General features: G+C 35.1%; 2 protein-coding genes and 1 pseudogene across 2 annotated transcripts; 2 read left to right on the top strand and 1 right to left on the bottom strand.

The window, feature by feature from the left end:
* Nucleotides 1-3,181: 3,181 nt before the first annotated feature.
* LOC143612083 (uncharacterized) lies at nucleotides 3,182-4,544 on the bottom strand. The gene is made up of 2 exons (XM_077086151.1): nucleotides 4,048-4,544; nucleotides 3,182-3,582 (listed from the first exon to the last, which is right to left on the bottom strand). The coding sequence occupies exons 1-2, from the start codon at nucleotides 4,511-4,513 to the stop codon at nucleotides 3,242-3,244; spliced, it is 807 nt and encodes a 268-aa protein (XP_076942266.1). The 5' UTR covers nucleotides 4,514-4,544; the 3' UTR covers nucleotides 3,182-3,241.
* Nucleotides 4,545-9,722: 5,178 nt separating this feature from the next.
* Nucleotides 9,723-11,408, top strand: LOC143610973 (uncharacterized). The gene is made up of 3 exons (XM_077085311.1): nucleotides 9,723-9,974; nucleotides 10,471-10,687; nucleotides 11,068-11,408. Exons 1-3 carry the CDS (start codon nucleotides 9,723-9,725, stop codon nucleotides 11,406-11,408), a joined length of 810 nt encoding a protein of 269 aa, XP_076941426.1.
* Nucleotides 11,409-14,723: 3,315 nt separating this feature from the next.
* Nucleotides 14,724-19,275, top strand: LOC143610964 (putative hexosyltransferase MUCI70; annotated as a pseudogene).
* Nucleotides 19,276-19,427: the final 152 nt, after the last annotated feature.

Here is a 19,427-nt window from a genome sequence, read left to right as displayed (position 1 = left end):
GGAGGCTTCTCATGCATTTAACCCGAATTACGGGTATGGTTCATATTCGGTAATAAATCATTAACGTTTAAGTTTTTAATTTTAAATATATGATATACTTATGTTTCAGGCCTATTTATTTTATTTATTGTTGCTCAAATATAAATAAAAACCATTTGGGCTACATTAAAAAAAAAAAAAACTGGACTTCTGAAAAAAAAAAAAAAACTGGCCATTTTCATTAAAATTAACTGAGCTTCTATTTAAAAATTACTAAGGTTCCCCCATTTAAAAAAAGTAGTAGGCCCAAGGGCCTTTTTTCGACTCGTTTAAGACACTTAAATTCTCAACACCGACAGACCAGTTGTCAATCCAGAATCTTATTTCCTTCCCTTACCCCACATCCCCTTGAATAGCCCAAGTTAGATCCAACCCATCTTTGAGTTGGTATTCCTGGGCTTTGACTATTCGTTTCCATATACCCGGGTTAGATACTTTTGAGGGGATAAAGCTTCACGATCTAGAGTTTTAGTAATACGCCCATATGACTCTTTTCCACAACCTCTGCTTTTTCACCTTAAAGCGCCACCATCACTTAGCTAGAAGTGCATGATTCTTTCGTGGGGTCATTAAATATTCTAGGGAAGTCTCCGGTACGGAATTTATGAGCCGATTCAATGGATCGCCCCATACTAATACCCCTTTCAACTAATGTTTTGTTTTTATTTGTTACCATTAAATATAAAATTTCTCTCAAACAACAAAACATAAAATTTCAGTTATAAATTATAATATTGGATTTATACTCAAAACATGAGAAACCATTCAACACAAATATATAGATTATACATGTATCAATTAAGCGGAATTTAAACAAAATAGATTAAGATCTCATGAAGAACACTCCGTTTATTATTGAACTAAAACGTAACGGAAGAAACAGTTACAAGACCCAAATGATTAGGACTTGTGATCAATATACGAAATGAAACTAATGATATTGTAACAACAGAAAATGGTTGAGAAGTGCAATCGAATCGAACCGTTGGAACCATCACTTTTAGTCCCTCAAGTTTCACAAGAAGTGTAAACTTGAACAAAACTTCTGTTAACACACTATTGTCACTATCACTAAATGACAAGAATACCCACTTCAACTTATAGCCTGAAGTTAGGGGTGGCTCGTGGGACAGCGAAAACAAGTTAGGGCTTTAAACCCACACTTAATTAAGGCCCTCAAGTTCAGAAAAAACATTATATATAGATATATTATAATGAGTAAAATAAACTCAAAGTAATGTATTGGTGTGGTGGTAGGCTTGGTTATTAATAAAGTATAGGTTATGAGTTGAAAACTTGTAGTGAGCAAAATTCTTTTTTTATTAACAATTGTCATTAAAATGCACAAAATCTTGTTTCGATTTAGGCCTCCACGTTCGTTGAACCGGCCCTGCCTGAAGTTAACCATATTAACAAGCAGTTTAGCCGTTTTCACTTACATATAACCTCAACACATAGTTAGTTCTTCATCCCTTCCTTTTGAAATCAGAATATCATCAACTAATTTCATAACTTCAGCTATCACACAACTTATAGAACATATGTTCTAATAAAGAATTAAAAATATTAATAATATAATAGTTTTCAGATATCATATGCTATCATGAAAAAGATTTGTCTAGACAAAGTGACATATTTTGTGAACATACTTTTTCTTTTCATGTGTTGATTTGGAATGTTTGGGGAGCGGTGCCCCATTGATTTACCATCATGGTTTACCCAATCCATGTCTACATTTGTTGAGACACCACCCTCCATTACTTTTTCACCACCTTCAATTTATTGTCATTTCATTGCTTTAAATTGTATATAGATGTTTCTTTATATTATCTTACTTTTTTTTAGAATAACCAATTAAGTAACGTCAGGTACTTCGTACGCGGCCCCCAATGGCTAAAGGTAGCCCAAGCCAGCCACTAGTCTGGACGGACGGAGCCCCTAGCCGTTCACCAATTGAGGGATTCCCCGGATCCCTCACGCCCACCAAACGGCACGATAGCGAGGAGCCGGTAAAACTGGGTGAGATCAGGACTCGAACCCTGGCAAGTCAGGGTCATCCCTTATATCTCCCATATAAATTGGTGATAGTGAGGTTTGAACCCCCTACCTCTCACTAGTAACGTGAGTGTTCTATCATTGAGCCACATCGAATTTATGTATATTATCTTACTGTATATGCTTTACATATAATTTACTACTACTACTACTATTATTATTATTATTATCCAAACAATTATAAGAATTTTAGGTTGCTAGGTTTTTTATCTACTTATTTTGTAATGCATCTCATAATAAGATACACATAAATAAGCAAGTCTTTATAGGATTAAAGTTTATTAGACTTGTAAACCTTTTTCTTTGTCTAATCCCATCCTTAAATCACTTTTCTCATGTTTTCTCTCATGAAGTTCTCGGATAAGTTGTTTCTCGTATATATACACATAGAGTCCTAAGTGCTAACCACCCAGCAACACAACTACTTCTATTGTATTCATGTTCGGTTACTAACTCAAACTCTCAGATGACGATCATTGTCACAATCGTCAGACATATTCAAGCAAATTTAATGCTATACGAATACACCAGGTGGTACCAACATGTGCTGTTGTAGCGGGGACGCATAGAAATTTGGTTGGTAATGGCTCAGTTGGTTATGGTATCAATGCGATACCGACTCGCTATCGCTATAGCCTGTAGCAATTGAAACAGAAAACTCAAAAGACACAAAGCGGTAATATGCCCAAAAGGTATCGAAATATTTTCGGTTTGTTGTTTTCATGATTATTTAACTTAAAAATAAACTTAATAAAGTTAATGAAAGTTTTGATGTATAGTTATTATTTTTAGTTGTTTTTATAAGAAAGAAAATACCGGATTAAATTTTCTATGAATCGTATGGAGATGTTAATCCCAACATATAGGTCCTTCGGCAAACAAATTAGAAAAAAAAAATAAATAAAATAATAATAATAATAATTCAAAAATAAGATTTATTCAATACTTAATAGTTAATACCAAACACTACATAGCAATAGCACATGATCCTCCATCAAATCACCAAACCACCACTCAAACATCTAAATCCAAATCAAATTATTAAAAAAAGAGGCATACATCTAAGTACTAAGTACTAACACTTGGCACATCCTTGAACATATCATAACAACCTTTTAAACTCCTTAACTTCTAACTCTTGACCAAATCAAGCTACAATACTTTCATGAGGGCAAATTGTTTTCTTAGACGCTTCGTACGCAAACGGACCGACGGTGAAAACATCAAACGGCAGTGGTGGCGTTGGCAGCTTGGACCCGACTAGTTTCGGTGTAGGGACTAGGGGGGCACCCTTGACACCATAGTGTAGGTTGGTTGGGTGGTTGCATGTAGCCTTTGGTGATGATAGCAATGTGGCCTTGCACTTGTGGACACCAAATGTGGTCAACGTCTTCGGTGGCATGATGAAGAAGAAGCCGTTACTATCGGTTGTGCCTTTAACCCTCAATGGGTACTTGGTGTTGTTACATGTTAAGAGTACCTTAGCTCCTGTAATTCATTTATCACACGTTAATAGGTTGTACTTGTCACACATTGGTCACATTTCAATATTTCATGATGCATTAGTGCATTGGTACTTAGATATTTCAGTTGGTACAAAATATTATAAAGAATAACATTTTCTCTACTAGAAAAAAATTCGCAATAAATAAAAAATTTGGATTTCTGCGATGAGAATTGCATTGGTCATAATATTAGTGACCACCTTTGATAGCGTCATATTTGCAACCAAGTTATAATGGTCACAAAGTAGTGACCGCCATCGACTCGGTCACAAAACCTATCGATAAATCTGAGACAACGCTAGTGTTTCTGCAACGACATTTTCAATCGCAAATCAATTAAAATATTATTGCAACTGTTTTGCGGTCACAATTATCCAGTTTTCTAGCAGTGACATAAATGTTTTTATAATAAGTTCATCAAAGTGAACAAAAGTAAAATATTATATACCTTTTAGTGGAGTTGCACCCAAGAGTGTATCAACACCCTTGTACTTGCAAGCTTTGCAGTAAACCATACCCCTGACCGCAACCTGCCTCCGAACCGGAAGTGGTGCGTGGGCCGGTGGGTGAACCGGTGCCACAGTTGGTGGGTGAACCGGAGCCTTAACTGGTGGGTGAACCGGAGCCACAGTTGGTGGGTGAACCGGAGCCTTGGTTGGAGGGTGAACCGGAGCCTTGGTTGGGGGGTGAACCGGAGCCTTAACTGGTGGGTGAACTGGGGCCACAATTGGTGGGTGAACCGGAGCCACAGGTTTGTGGTGGTGACCACCAGGACCCTTGTGGTGGTGGTGGTGGTGTGGTGCGGGTGCTCCGACCGGTGGGTGGGTCGGAGCATGGGCGGGAGCCTGGCTCACATTAGCTAACACATTGATTATCATGCAACATGTAAGGACCAATATTAGGTTGAAACCCATTTTGGCTTAAGTGTGTGTGTGTGATAAAATGGTGGTGGAGAGTGTAGGTCATATAGTAGAAGCTCTTGTGAATTTAATGAGATTAATATTTAAATATGTACTAAGATGTTAGGGGACCTAAATAAGGCAAGTGTAAACTCTAGGGGCTATGGTGGCATATGTAATTTTAAAGGAATAAAAAGGAAATTAAGGATGTGAAATACAAATTTTATTTTTATGGTTTCCAGTTTTCATGATATTTTGCATCTTCATTCACTCATAAATTATCATTGAAACCCTTATAGCCTCCTTCATGTACGTCATCTAAGATTTTCGATAGGTTTGATCGGTTTTGATCAGATTTTACGGTTTTAAATTGTTTGTCTAACGATGATAAATTGTCTATCTAATTCATTAGCTCGTAATCTAGCTAGTAATATGATTGATCATCGATGACGTTGATAATTTCCGTTTTAACTGGTCAGGTTGGTTGTTTAGATTCGGTTTCTAATTAAACATGTATTGTGTTTTAACCTATATTATGTTTTAACATATTTTTATAAAAACCATATATTATTTTTTAACAATTAAATCAGTTTTATACGGGGGAGAATGAGTAGTTGGTGTGAAGTGAAGTAACCATAGTATGCATAATTAAATAAAGTCACCGACTTCTAAATGTTTTATTTATAGTTTCATACAAATTTATTTGGCATACAACAACCTTATCCTATATATTATCTTCAAATTTTAAACTCTACAAATTACTAAATATCATATAATATATGTTTTTGAAATTTTAAGAAAATGTCTAATTTGAAATAATGTAACAAAATAACAAATGCAGAAATATTTTAAGACTATGTTTATACAAACACTTAGGGTATGTTTGGTTAGAGGTAATGGAATGAAGGGGGAATAAAATGGGAGAAGGAATGGAATGGACAAATGAATGAAATGGATCATTACCATTCCTTTGTCTTGTTTGGTTAACCTATAGGAATGAAATGGATTATTACTTTATTTTGTTTGGTATCTAAAAAAATTGTTGTAATGAAATAGAAATAATAAAAACACTCCTATCTCAAAATATTTTTATTTACCAAAATAAAAAAAACTACATTGGCAACGGTGGTGGTAGCTCCCGTGATGAAAATGGTGGTGACGATGGCGACGGTTGTGGTGGGGATGGCGGTCAGGTAGTAGGGGCGATGGGTGTGGTGGTGGCGGTGCTGGTGGGGGTGAGGGTGGCGGTGGTCAAGCGGTGGTAGCATTGGTAGTGATGACGATGGTAAGGTGGCGGCAACGGTGGTGGCGGTCAGGTGGTGGTGGTTAGGCAGCGACAGTGGTGGTGGCCAAGCAGAGGTGTTGGCAATGGTTGCGATGGCTACTGTAATGATGGTGGCGGTGACGGTGGCGGTGGTAACGTTGGTTGTAAGGTGGCGAACGGTGGCAATGGTGGCTGTGGTAGCGCTGGTGGCGACGGTAGCGCTGGTGGTAAGATGGTGGTGGTGGTTGCGGCGGCGGTGGCGGTGGTGGCGACGACGGTGTTGGTGGTGGCGCTCAGGTGGTGGTGGCGGCAATGGTAGTGGTGGTGGTTGTTGTTAAGTGGTGGTGGTTGAGAAAGTATGGTGTGGGAAGAATGGAATGAAAAAAAAAGAAAGAGGGTGGGAAGGAATGATTTTGATGGAATGGGATTCCATGTGTAATGGATGATTTTATTCCATTGAGCAACCAAACATCACTTTTTTCATTCTCACGCAATGAATCATTCCATCCCCTCTGTCATTGCTGCATACCAAATGCTACCTTAAACGGTGTATGTATCACAGATAACGTATAAAATGTTTATAAGGTTCTCCTACTTCTCTACTTAATTGGTCACGTAAGAGTGGCCCTCGCCCCTCGAGACTTATATCGCTATATCGTTCAACTTCTAAAACAAAATGATATTAATAACTTTTAAAGATTTGTTGTAAAATGTAACATTTTTAATCTTAATTCTTTCAGATTATTATTTTTGGTTATAAATTTGAATAATTAAAATAATAATAATTTGAGAAGTAGAGCGGGACATCCAGAGTGCATTAAATTTGGTTAAAGACTTAAAGCATCAAGTTATGGCGGGATTCTTGGTTTTGATTCTTTTTCACATGCTTCGCATTAATCGTTTTCTACTTTTATGTATTTGTTTTTCACAATCTATTTAACACTTGAAATTTTAATTATCAAGTGTCAAGTCATACGATTAATGATTATTCTAAATTATGTATATTGCGGTGTTGTTTTATATTTTTCGTTTATAATACTGTGAATATGTTTGTTTGAATTTTATTTATTGTAAGAAAGTTAATAATATACTTAGGATTTGATTATGAACGTGTTTCACAAATAAGTTAGATGTTAAAAGCCTTTTAAAAGCTATATATTTAGTGAAACCCATGACCCGCTTATTTTTGTTTTACTAAAAAATTATTTCCTAATTATAAATAATATCCTTTTTGAAATAATTGAATATTATTTTTAATATATCCTTGTTTTATAGGATTTGCATATCAAATTTTTGATGAGATTAATTTTTAATTTTATGAGATGCTATAACATGTTTAAGAACTATCTGGGTTTAGTAAGACCCGAACATATGACAAGGATATTCTATACTTGGGTGGAAAATGATTAAATTGAAAATCGAAATGAATCGAAACTTGTTAAAACCGAACTTCAGCTTTGGTTCGGTTTTAAACAAAGCTAAATTGGGATTTTGTTTCCAAGATTCTCAATACGATTGAAAGAATAAACCAAATGATTTTTTTTTATCGTTTAGTTCATATTTTATAAAATGTTTAGTAATTTACATTAACCCAATAGGTCAATACTTATATTTAGTTTAGCCCAATAAATCAATATCCATTAGCCCAATACATCCCAACTCATATCACGTTTGCTGATGAAATAAAGATTTATATCATTTTCATATAATAAAAGAAAGTTAATTTTCATGTAATAAAAGAAAGTTAAAAAAAATAACTTAACAAGGCTCTTGGGATTTGAGGATCACGTGACAGCAAGTAATGGCTCACGTGATTGTTGACAAAAGTCATGTAACGAATTTAAAACCGTAAAATCATGCATAGAAAGTGCTTAACAATTCTTGAAAATGGATGGATTAAAACACTATTATAGAATATTATTTTCTTAATATTTTATTATTATAACTTCAAATAGAAGCAAGGCAAGTTGAGAAAAATAAGCAGGAAAATTTGATTGAATTAAATAACTGAGATAATAACATATAGATAAAATACCGAAAAAATAAAGATATAAAGGAATTTAATTTAAATAAGCAAGAAAGTTTGATCATAGTCGTTTGGACCGATAAAACCAACACCCAGTATCATGTCATGTTCGTGTGTAGTATCACAGATCATTGTGTCTTATCGTGTCGTGTTTCAATGCATATGTTTAGAGACATGTTTAAGGACATGATAAATAATACATAGGTATTGAAACAAAATTACAAAAGCGAGCATAAAAAGTCTTTTTATTTTTCGTATTGTGAACTCTTCTAAACAAAGGTGGAAAAATGCCAAGAAACACCGGCACCCTCCACAAGCCGGAGAGAGCCACCAACCAACAAAGCCGAACAATTACATAAATAAAAATTACACCAACTAGACTAGTCTATCGAAATTCTTTTGGAATTATTCTTGTACCAAAAGAAACCTAAGGGCTTAATCTTACCTATAAATCTATAACCACCACCACCACCACTACTAACACACTTTTTTTTTTTTTTCGAACGGCAACTTTCATTAAACAAGCCAAACTAGCAAGAAGCTAAGGCCGACAAAACAACACAACAAAAGGAAATGCTTAGAAAGAAAAATTACACCAATCTCTCCGAGATAAGTTTTTGAACGACGATCTGTTCTTTATCCAAAGAAACGCCAAAGATTTAACGTCTTCAATCACCTTATCAACCGAGCTCTCCTTATTTTCAAAGATAATTTGGTTCCTTGCTTTCCATATGCACCAACATGTAGTTATAATAATACCTTGTAAAACCTTTTTCTTTTTGTTGCAAAGTGGAGCTGTTTTATGAATAATAAGAAGATCACGAACCACAAATGCGAAAATGGAAGGGATCTTACACCAAGAGCCAATACACTGCCAAACGCGATTTGCCATTTGACACGAGAGAAGCAAGTGATTTGCATTTTCCGGGCCTTCCTCACAGAATGAGCAGATGGTCGTGTTGACCGGAATGTTTCTAAAAGCAAGAACTTCCCGAGTCGGTATCCGGTTCATCTCAGCTTTCCACACGAAAATATTTATTTTTTTTGGGATCCAATTGTTCCAACCCATTACACACTTATCTCAATGATGATTAATCCTATATTAACCTGAGCGTCAAAGCGGATCCTAAGGTTTTGGCCTTGGATCCCTTCTAACTTGCATTGGCGTAGCTTGTATAAGGGCTAAGGGGTCCCTTAAAAGACAATGTGACTAGTTCATCTTTTCAGCTAATGCAACAATCCTAATCTCCATCTCGATGGATCCATGTAGCAACAAACTGTAAATAAGTTTTGAAACCGGCAATAAAATTATGTTAAAGAGGAAAAATTTAGTAGTTGTGTGGCTTAGGGATGAGCTCAGTACCATACCGGTACCGAAAATCCCGATTCCAAAAATCACAAATTTTTGGTACCGATATCGATTTTTAAGACAAAATTCGGGAAATACCGGTATCGTACCGGTCCCGAAAACTCAAAACATTGGTACCGATTCGATACCAACAATACGAAATTGATACTAAGTTCGGTACCAATACCTGTTAGTACCGGTACCAATCGAATACCGAATTTGCTCATAAATAGTGTGGCTTCTTTGTAAAAGATAACATTTAAGTAACATGATATTTTAAGCTCAAGGGCTTTTTTGTAATTAACAAACAAATACTAAAAAAAATCCGAATTTTTGAGCATATCTCCACGTTTGTATATCTTGAATCAAATCTACGTGGATTTAAACCACAAGTCACTACCATCAAATAAAAACATGCCACGTGGAATATATCATATATTATACATCACCCTATATAACAAAACAATTCCCACAATTAATCTCACTCCAACAAAATAAAACAATAATAGTAATATATATTTTTTCTTTTAGAAAATAGAAGGTAGTGTGAGGGTGGTCCATGGGCAGAACCACCACCTATATTCCGATGAGCCACCGTGTCCTATCACCAAATCGCAACTATACCACCTGTCACAACCCACATGACCAACAACTTGTGCAATTGTGCGGTTCAATCTTCCGATTTCTTGAGGAAGATGTCGCGGTGTCATCGTCCCCAGGAAATGATATATTGTTCGGCACTCAACAAGATAAAGAAAATGATGGCGAGTGTGAAGAAGACCCCAAAGATATTGAAGACAAGATTAAATTTTGGGAAACCCAATATGAAAATTTACATGTAAGTTTCCTTAACCACATAGGGGTGTAAAACGGTAAATGAGCTAAGACTGAGCTTGACTAGGCTCGAGCACGACTCTTTTGACTTACAAGAGCTAGAGATCAAGCTCGACTATTGAGTCGGTTTTTCATGTTAATTATATTTATATATTTTGAGAAATACCTTAAATGATCTTAAGCTCGGCTCGAGCTCGGTTGTGTAGTTTAAATTGATACATAGAAGTCCAAATAAGGTAATACTTAAAAATAAAATAGGCTCGTGAAGGCTTCCCATACAAGGCTCAAGCTCGGCTTGATAACTAAACGAACTTTATTTGAGGCTAGGGCTCGCCTTGAGCTTGAAAGCTTGGATCATTTCGAGCTTTTTAACAACTTGATCTCAAGTAGCTTGCGAGCAGCTGAACTCATTTAAACCCCTAGCGTTAAGTTAATTGGAATCTTGAAATCATGTTTTAACTCCGGTTAACAACTTGTTATTCGTATTAATTTTTTGACAGACAACCCTATTTAGGACGACAATTTTGGAATCAGAAATCCGAAATATAACAAAAGAAGTACTTAGGGATTTTGGGAATGTATGCTCTTGCTCGAGACCAGTCTTAGATGGGTGCCCGAGTTGTCGGATGAGGGAAATTTGTAGGCAGCTGCAGAAGTCCGGTTATGATTCGGGTATTTGCAAGTCCAAATGGAATAACTCTTTAGATTTTCCATCAGGTAATTAAATTCTTTTATATCATTTTCGTGTGCAAGCGAAAAGCGTGACAGTATCATAAGTTTTTTATTGTTATATATAACATGTATTACGATTTTTCAATCTGACTCATTAAATTTTTATACTAGCATATAAAATATCAAATATATAATACTGTATTTGAAAAAAAAAATATCGTACATAATTAAGTATTTTAATTACTGTTTCTAATTAGTTTTTGAACCGTATGTTACCTTAAAGAGTCATAATTACCTCAAAAACCTAATTGAAACTTTTTTTAGTGTGTTTTGGAATATTCCATGTAGGTATTTTGGTATGTTTAAGAATACCGAGTTGTCCTTACTAAATTAAAGATTTTTTTTATATAATTATTATGATTCAGGAGAACACACGTTTTTGGATGTTATCGATAATTCTAACCACAAAAAAGGTTCAGTACGAGTGATAATTGAGTTAGAGTTTCGTGGCCAGTTTGAGATGAAGAAAGGGAGCAAGGAGTACAACAGTCTCGTATGCAAACTGCCCGACGTCTTTGTGGGCAAATCTGACCGACTACAAACCATAATACAAATACTAAGTAACGCGGCAAAAGAATGCATGAGGGAAAAGAAAGTGCATTTGGGGCCGTGGAGAAAGCAAAGATACATGCAAGCAAAATGGCTTAGAGTCACAGAGCGGTCTACTGGCACGACCACAATCAAGCCATTAGTAGATGATGAATGATCTACTCGATCAACCAGAGTTAGAATGTTAGTGCGAACTATGGATTTTGTTGACGATTTGCCAAATGTCTTGTTTTTATGGTCATTTTGTTTTTGTAGAACATATGTGATGTATTATGAAACCTTGTTACTCTATACTTTCATTAATAAAATTTCAACAACTTTATATTTATTTTTCATTTGTTGTCAAAATTGTTGATATTATGAAGAAATTGGCTAACCTAAATTGAAAATTAAATTTACTTTAAAATTAAAATTTCAAGTGTATACTTTATAAATTTAGAAATCGCCAAATTGTTTGAATCTGAATTACCATTTCGAGATAAGTTTTACATCAGTCGACCCGTATCCTTCTTATCAAAAGCCATAAAATACCGTTTGAAATTCAAAAAAAAAAAACTCAATGACATTAAGTGTTTTTTAAGAGAGATCTATTGAGATAAAACTAGTCAAAAGGTTGTACCGTTGGTAGTGATTTTTCAAGGTAAAATTATTATTGACAAGTACACAAAAGATAGAATTATTTATTTCCATTTAGTTAGAAATCACCAAATTGTTTCAAATTGAGAATATCTTATCATAACTTCTAGTTCACATATTTTAAAATGAACTTGAAAACAAAATATTGCTAATGAAAGAGAAATGACTAAATGTATGGACCAACTTAATTTGGCACTCACTATATATGGTTAAAAAAATATCTTTTTTTTTAATTCATAGATTTAATTTTAATTGATATGGAATTGGTATAAAAATGATATTTTTAATGCACATACATCGTTTTCAATCTATCCCCTTTTAATTGCAACGTTCCCACTAAATTAATTAGAACACAAAAATATATACAGAAGGTAAGTGAAAGCTAATTTTAATAGGGACAATTCTGAAAATAAACGTTTATGAAAACAAATTTCAAGTTTTAGGTGCTATTTGCAAAAAATTTCAGAAATAGATATTATAAACCAGTCGTGACGAGTAGTTTGTAGAACCAATTAAAACTTGTCACGTGCCCTTAAACTAACCGTAACGAGCAGGTTCACTGATCATTTACCCGTCACGATTAAATAAGTTTCATGCCTCGTAATCAACACCCATAAGTAATTCATAAGTCCTTTAGTCGCGACGAGTAGATTGTAAGGTTAAACAAGTCGCGACGAGTTAACTACTAATAAACTACTCGTGTAGGGAATTTAAACCAGGTAAACTATTCGTCGCGACTAAAGGACTTATGAATTACTCGCGGGCGTTGATTACCAAGCATCAAACTTATTTAGTCGTGACAAGTAAATGATTAGTGAACTTGTTCATTACGGTTAGTTTAAGGGCACGTGGCAAGTTTTAATTGGTTCTACAAACTACTCGTGTGTTATCAAAATATATTCGTCGCGACTAGTTTATAATACATATTTCTGGAATTTATTGAAAATAACACATAAAACTTGAAATATGTTTTCATAAACGCTTATTTTTAGAATTTTCCCTAATATAAAACATCATGTGGATTATTTGTAGCTTTTAAGTTGGTGTAATATATAAAGATATATGAATATTATTGTGTATTTATGTGTATTATTTCGTGTATGTCTTCTATAGTTTCATCATATATTTCTACGGGAGGGTGCTGGGCCAGTAAACTATGGACTCAACCCCAAAAGATGGGCCCAACTTTACCATTATGGTTTAACTGAAGCACCAAGCCCAAAGTTTGAAATCAATGAACACCTTTAATTCATTATTATTATTATTATTATTTGAACGCCATTTTCATCCAAAATGTATAATTTTGAACTGGAACCTTTGTAATCAAATTAACTAGGGTCGGTAATTTAGACACGATACACGACACAAACCTGCATGATTTTAATAAGTATCAGGTATGGTCTTTACATGTCTCGTGTACTAGACGGTGACTGTTTGGTGACGCCATCACGTATGGAGAGATGGACATTTATGGAATGTCGTCGTCTGGCCAGGATTTCTCTGTCGTGGACGAGCTAGTCAAAACTATACACAAGTTGAACCCTAGCCTAGCTTGAGCTAGTAAAGACGTCTTCGGAGCCACGCTTGAGCATCGGACATTGGCTCGACTTGGCTAACTAAGTAACAAAAAAAATATACAAGTCGAGCCCATGACAGAGCTTAAGCTAGTAAAAACGTTTTCATAGCCGAGCTCGAGCATCAAACACTGGCTCAGCTTTAAGCTAGTAAAAACGTCTTTGGAGTTGAGCTTGGGCATCGAACACTGACTCGGCTCGGCTAATTAATTAACAAAATATACACGAGTCGAGCCCATGATCGAGCTTATGCTATTAAAAACGTCGTTGAATCCTTGCTCGAGCATCAAATACTGGCTCGGCTAATTAATTAATCAATAAAAAAATACGCTCGTCAAGCCTATGATAGAGCTTACGCTAGTAAAAACGTCCTTGGATCCTCGCTCAAGCATCGAACACTAACTCGACTCCGCTCGTTTACACCTATATCAAAAGATATACAAGTCGAGCCCATGACAGAGCTTGAGCTAGTAAAACCGTCTCCAGAGCCGAGCTCAAGCATCAAACACTGGCTCAGCTTTAAGCTAGTAAAAACATCTTTGGAGCCGAGCTTGAGTGTCGAACATTGACTCGGCTCGGCTAATTAATTAATAAAAAAAATACACTCGTCAAGCCATGACAAAGCTTACGCTAGTAAAATGTCTTTGAATCCATGCTCGAGCATCGAACAATGGCTCGGCTAATTAACTAACAAAAAAGATACACTCGTCAAGCCCATGACAGAGCTTACTGTCACAAACCAAGTATTTGAAGATCGAGATGCTTGACTTGTGTTGAAATGCTTGGGTTTGTTGGCCCGTCTTGGACTTCATCAGGCACGACCTCAGCAGGAAAAGAGGCGCACATGCCTAGCCGTGCTTTCCCGACAAACGCATCGCTGGTAGCGAGCTATTGCCACTCGCCTATTGAGTCCTTCGGGCGTCACACGGAGTCTGATGAGTAACTCCGTGACATCACGCTAGTAAAAACGTCCTTGGATCCTCGCTCGAGCATCAAGCACTAACTAACACTAACTCGACTCAGCTCGTTTACACCCGTATCAAAAAGAAGTTGACATGAAATAATATAAACAAATCATCATACAAAATATAAATAACAGAAAAGGCTTATAATATGCTCTAATGGCACTCTCTCCATTCTTCTTCGTTCCTTCATTTTCATGAGGTAATAATAATAACAATAATAATAATAATAATCTCAATTCCTTTAATTGCATTGCATGACATCACATTGAATCCAATTAGGTCAAAATTAAACCGAAGATGACGTCAAATAACGCTTCACGAGTTGCGAGTTTAGGTTCGTTAGTCGTACGATCATCAAGTAACGGTACTCTAGGGTTACATAATAATAATAATAATAATAATAACAACAACAATAATATTATTAATAATAATAACAGTCAATTAATTTCACCGCCTAAAAGAGCTTCTAAGGTGTTTGTTAATAAGGAGAAAGATCATATTCATAATAATAATAAGTAGTAGTAGTAATAATAATAAGGTGTTTGTTTGGATCTTCAAATGCGTACCGAGAAAGAAGGTTGGAATGCTGTTGTTGCTGTCCATTGCTTCCTTTGCTGCTATGCTGTGGATTCTCTATATTGCTAAAGGTTGGTTTGTTTCGGTTTTCGGTTTTCAGCTAAATTGATGTGTGATTATTGATGCTGCATTTTGTTTAAATTAGGGTTGTAAACGAATGAAACGAGTGAACTGTTCTGCGGGAAGTGCGTTTATGTTAGTTTATTTGTGTTCATGTTCATGAACGTTAGTGTATGTTTGTTCATATATGTTCGTTAATTTACGTTTGTTTATATACATTCATATATGTTTGTGTATGTATGCTTGTTTAAAACATTTAACTATGTAAGTTTATAGTTTAGTTAAACATGTTAGTAAGCAACCACTAACCCTAGCCACTTCTTCATTCTTTGGAATTACCTCTCGGCCTCTCGTCTTTCTAGCTCTCTCATTCCATCCAAGATTATTAAACGTGGAATTCGTTTATGATTTTTCGTTTATGTTTGTTTATATTCATTTATATTTTCATTTATAGTTGTTTATATATGTTTATTTCTGTTCGTTTGTGCTCGTTTATGTTCATGACTTGTTCCTTTAGGATGTTAACGAACGACACGAACATGATCATTTTCTTATCGAACGGACATGAACAAGAAAATCTGTTCGTTTTACTATTCGTGTTCGGTTAAAATATGTTCATTTTCTTAACGAACGAACTGGAAAAAGAAAATCCGTTCGTTTAACTGTTCGTGTTCGGTTAAAGGTTTGTTCTCGGTTTTCAGTTTTGCGTTAATTGAGTTATTGTTTTGTGTTTTGGTTGGATTTAGGGCTGTAAACGAACCGAGCGAGTGAACTGTTCTGCAGGAAGTTCATTTATGTTCGTTTATTTGATAAACGAACGAACACGAACAAAATTTTTTGTTCATTTAATTAAACGAACGAACATGAACACATGTTCGTTTGCTCGTATACATTTGTGAACATTAGTTTATGTTTGTTCATATATGTTCGTTTGTTTATGTTTGATTAAACTATTTAACTATGTAATAATTATATACAGTTTGTAACAATAGTTGAAATATGTAACTGTTTCAATTTCCCCTATATTGATTTACAGTCCTATATTTTGTTTGAATTTGTGCTGTTTTATGCTAGTTTAAGTCTAGGCATGCAAACGAACCAAACGTACAGTTAACTATCCATGAACTGTTCGGTGGGAAGTTCGTTTATGTTCTTTTATTTTAGTAAACGAATGAACATGAACAGAACAGCTTGTTCATTTAATTAAACGAACGAATATTAACACATGTTTCGATCCTGAATGTTCGTTTATGTTTGTTGATATATGTTCATTTATGCTTGTTTATTTACATTCGTTTATGTTTGTTTATATACTTTCATTTATATCCATTTATTTACGTTTGTTTATGTTCGTTCATTTATGTTTACCTGTCTATGTTTGTTTGAAGCATTTAACTAAGTAAGTTTATAGTTTTTAAATATGGTTAAACATGTTAGTAAGCTACCACCCTAGCCACATCTTCATTCTTTGGAATTACTCTTGGCCTCGCGTCTTTCTGCTTCTCTCATTCCGTCCAAGATAGTTAAACATGGAGTTTGTTTTTGAATGCTTGTTTATGTTCGTTTATAGTCATATATAGTTGTTTGCTTATGTTCATTTGTATAATGTTTATTTATGTTCGTTTAGGATGTTAACCGAACACGATCATTTTCTGTATGAACAAACATGAAAATGAAACCGTGTGTTCGGTTAAAGTTAAATGAACGAAAACGAACATGCCCCCATTCTTTGTTCAGTTCGTTTGCAGGCCTAAGTTTGACCTAATTATTCATTAATCAGCTTGTGTTTGATTGCTTTTATATATAACCAGCTGATTTTGATTATACCAGTTAAGGTCTTTATTCATGATTCATTTTGAATTTTGAAGGTGAAATCAACCAGAGGAATCATTTCCTCAAAAGATTTTCTAGGTTTTCACCAACTATTAATGAAAGAGATCATGAGTTAAATTCTGCATTGATGAACGGGCAGATGCCGGTCACATTACATGAAGATAAAAGGGCTGTATCCCATCCACCACCACCACCACCGTCTACCGCCCATCCATCGCCTGATTATTTCACAGGGTACACTCTTCCTCCTGGAAACCCTTGTGAGACCTTCACATTGCCACCTCCACCAGCAGACAAGAAAAAAACAGGCCCTCGTCGTAAGCTTAAATCACCATTACTAATTTGTTGTCTTGAAATTTTTATTTTTATTTTTTTGCTAATTGTGTAATTATTTATGATGTGGCAGCGTGCCCAGTGTGTTACCTTCCTGTGAAAGATGCTATTGCATTAATGCCAAAATCGCCATCATACTCTCCGGTGCTTCATAACCTTACTTACATTAATGATGAGAGTTTAATAAAAACTGAATTTGGTGGGTCGGGGTTTGGTGGATATCCTTCTTTAAAGCAGAGATATGAAGCTTATGATATCAAAGAATCAATGGCTGTGCATTGTGGGTATGATTATGATTATGATTATTATTTTCTTTAGATTTACTCATCATTTAGAGAGTGTTTTGATACACGTACACGTCTTAAAACTGATATCCAGACACCCATTAACTAGTTTTGTGGTCACTAATCAATTTCCGGTTTGTGCATGGTTACATAAAAGGTTTGTGAGAGGAGATAGGCCCGGACGCAAGTCAGGATTTGATATTAGTGATTCAGATATTTTTCTGATGGATCAGTGCCATGGAATCGTGGTTGCATCTGCAATATTTGGTATATTTCAATATCATAGCTATCATTATCATACACTGTTTACATTTATGCATTTGTGTTTCTAATAGTTAAACTTTAACAGGAGCTTATGATTTGATTCAACAACCATTGAATATCAGCGACACTGCAAAGCAAAACGTCTGCTTTTTCATGTTTATTGATGAAGAAACCGAAAAGTTTATGAGGAATAAAAGTAACTTGGATGATAGCAAGAAGATAGGTTTGTGGAATGTTGTTGTTGTTTACAATCTGCCATATGCAGACCCGAGGCGCAATGGAAAGGTAGCATTTGACCAAATAAAGTTGACTAGTTGACTAATAGTTGGCTATAAAAATGGTTTCAATATTAACAACATAATGGAATCTTTATGCAGGTTCCAAAACTTTTATCACATAGGCTTTTTCCCAATGCGCGTTACTCTATATGGATGGATGGAAAACTTAAGCTTGTCGTTGACCCGTATCAAATTCTTGAAAGGTATTAATTTATATATTATATTGTGATGTATGGTGTTTATATCGAATACAGAAACATATAATATAACTGGTTTCAGGTTTTTGTGGAGGGAGAATGCAAGTTTTGCGATTTCAAGGCATTATAAGCGTTTTGACGTGTTTTTAGAAGCCGAGGCTAATAAGGCGGCTGCAAAATATGATAACGCCTCCATTGACTTTCAGATTGACTTTTATAAAAAGGAGGGTTTGACCCCTTATACTTCAGCCAAGCTTCCTATAAGAAGTGGTAGGACATTTTATTTATTTTTTAAATTCAATTCAATATTTTTATTTATTTTTGAATTATTGCAGATGTTCCGGAAGGTTGTGTGGTGATTAAAGAACATATTCCAATATCCAATCTTTTTACTTGTCTTTGGTTTAATGAAGTTGACCGGTTTACTTCAAGAGATCAGATTAGTTTCGGCATTGTACGGGACAAGATTAGATCAAAGACTAATTGGACCATTAACATGTTTTGGGACTGTGAAAGACGCAATTTTGTACTTCAGGTATCGAGTTATCACCATTCTTGTTTGACCCTTTATTCTTATCTATGCATGTTGACTTTCAAAGTCAAACCGATCATTTCCAAATGCCAAAATTGAAGAATTTATAAATAGGTTATATTTAACCGGTGAATTTTTTTCAAACCTCAAGAATTTATATCAAAATTTGACTCTTGAAATCCATCCAAGTTGACTTTGACAGTCAAAAGAGTTCATATATATGACTTATGCTGATTCTGTTCTCTCTGACAGGGATACCATAGAGATGTTTTGGAGCATTGGGCCCCACCGCCACCAGTTCTTGGTACACCTGTCATTTCCAATTCCCAGTCAGCAATTATCATTGAAAAACCTTTGAAAAAATCTACAGAATCCACTGTAAGTAATCCAAAAAAGACACCATCAAAAAAACGTAGACGAGACAGAAAGTCGAGTTCCCGGGGACACAGAAAGATTGCTGCGGGTTCAAGAAACGCAATCACTCGCAGCTGAAACTAAATGTAAGCAAAAGCAATCATTATTAACATCATTTTTTAGAAAATTCATTTGTTAACTAGGAAAATCGGTTCCAGATGGGCGGGTGGGGTGGCCACTCAGTATATGTTTTTGTTTCTTCACTTAGATTTGTTGGTTACCATTTTTTT

This window comes from Bidens hawaiensis, unplaced genomic scaffold, assembly GCF_021521415.1.
Source record: "Bidens hawaiensis isolate Kalapana, Puna unplaced genomic scaffold, B.hawaiensis_p1.1 tig00002236_1, whole genome shotgun sequence".
NCBI classification, from domain to species: Eukaryota; Viridiplantae; Streptophyta; class Magnoliopsida; order Asterales; family Asteraceae; genus Bidens; species Bidens hawaiensis.
This window is presented reverse-complemented; position numbering and strand designations above follow the sequence as displayed.

Excerpts from the sequence above, each read along its gene's own strand:
- LOC143612083 (XM_077086151.1), bottom strand. The coding sequence starts at position 4,513 with ATGGGTTTCAACCTAATATTGGTCCTTACATGTTGCATGATAATCAAT. Across the intron at positions 3,583-4,047 it reads GGGTGCAACTCCACTAAAAG|GAGCTAAGGTACTCTTAACA; the intron begins GTATATAATATT and ends AATGAATTACAG.
- LOC143610973 (XM_077085311.1), top strand. The coding sequence starts at position 9,723 with ATGAGCCACCGTGTCCTATCACCAAATCGCAACTATACCACCTGTCAC. Across the intron at positions 9,975-10,470 it reads CCCAATATGAAAATTTACAT|ACAACCCTATTTAGGACGAC; the intron begins GTAAGTTTCCTT and ends ATTTTTTGACAG. Across the intron at positions 10,688-11,067 it reads CTCTTTAGATTTTCCATCAG|GAGAACACACGTTTTTGGAT; the intron begins GTAATTAAATTC and ends ATTATGATTCAG.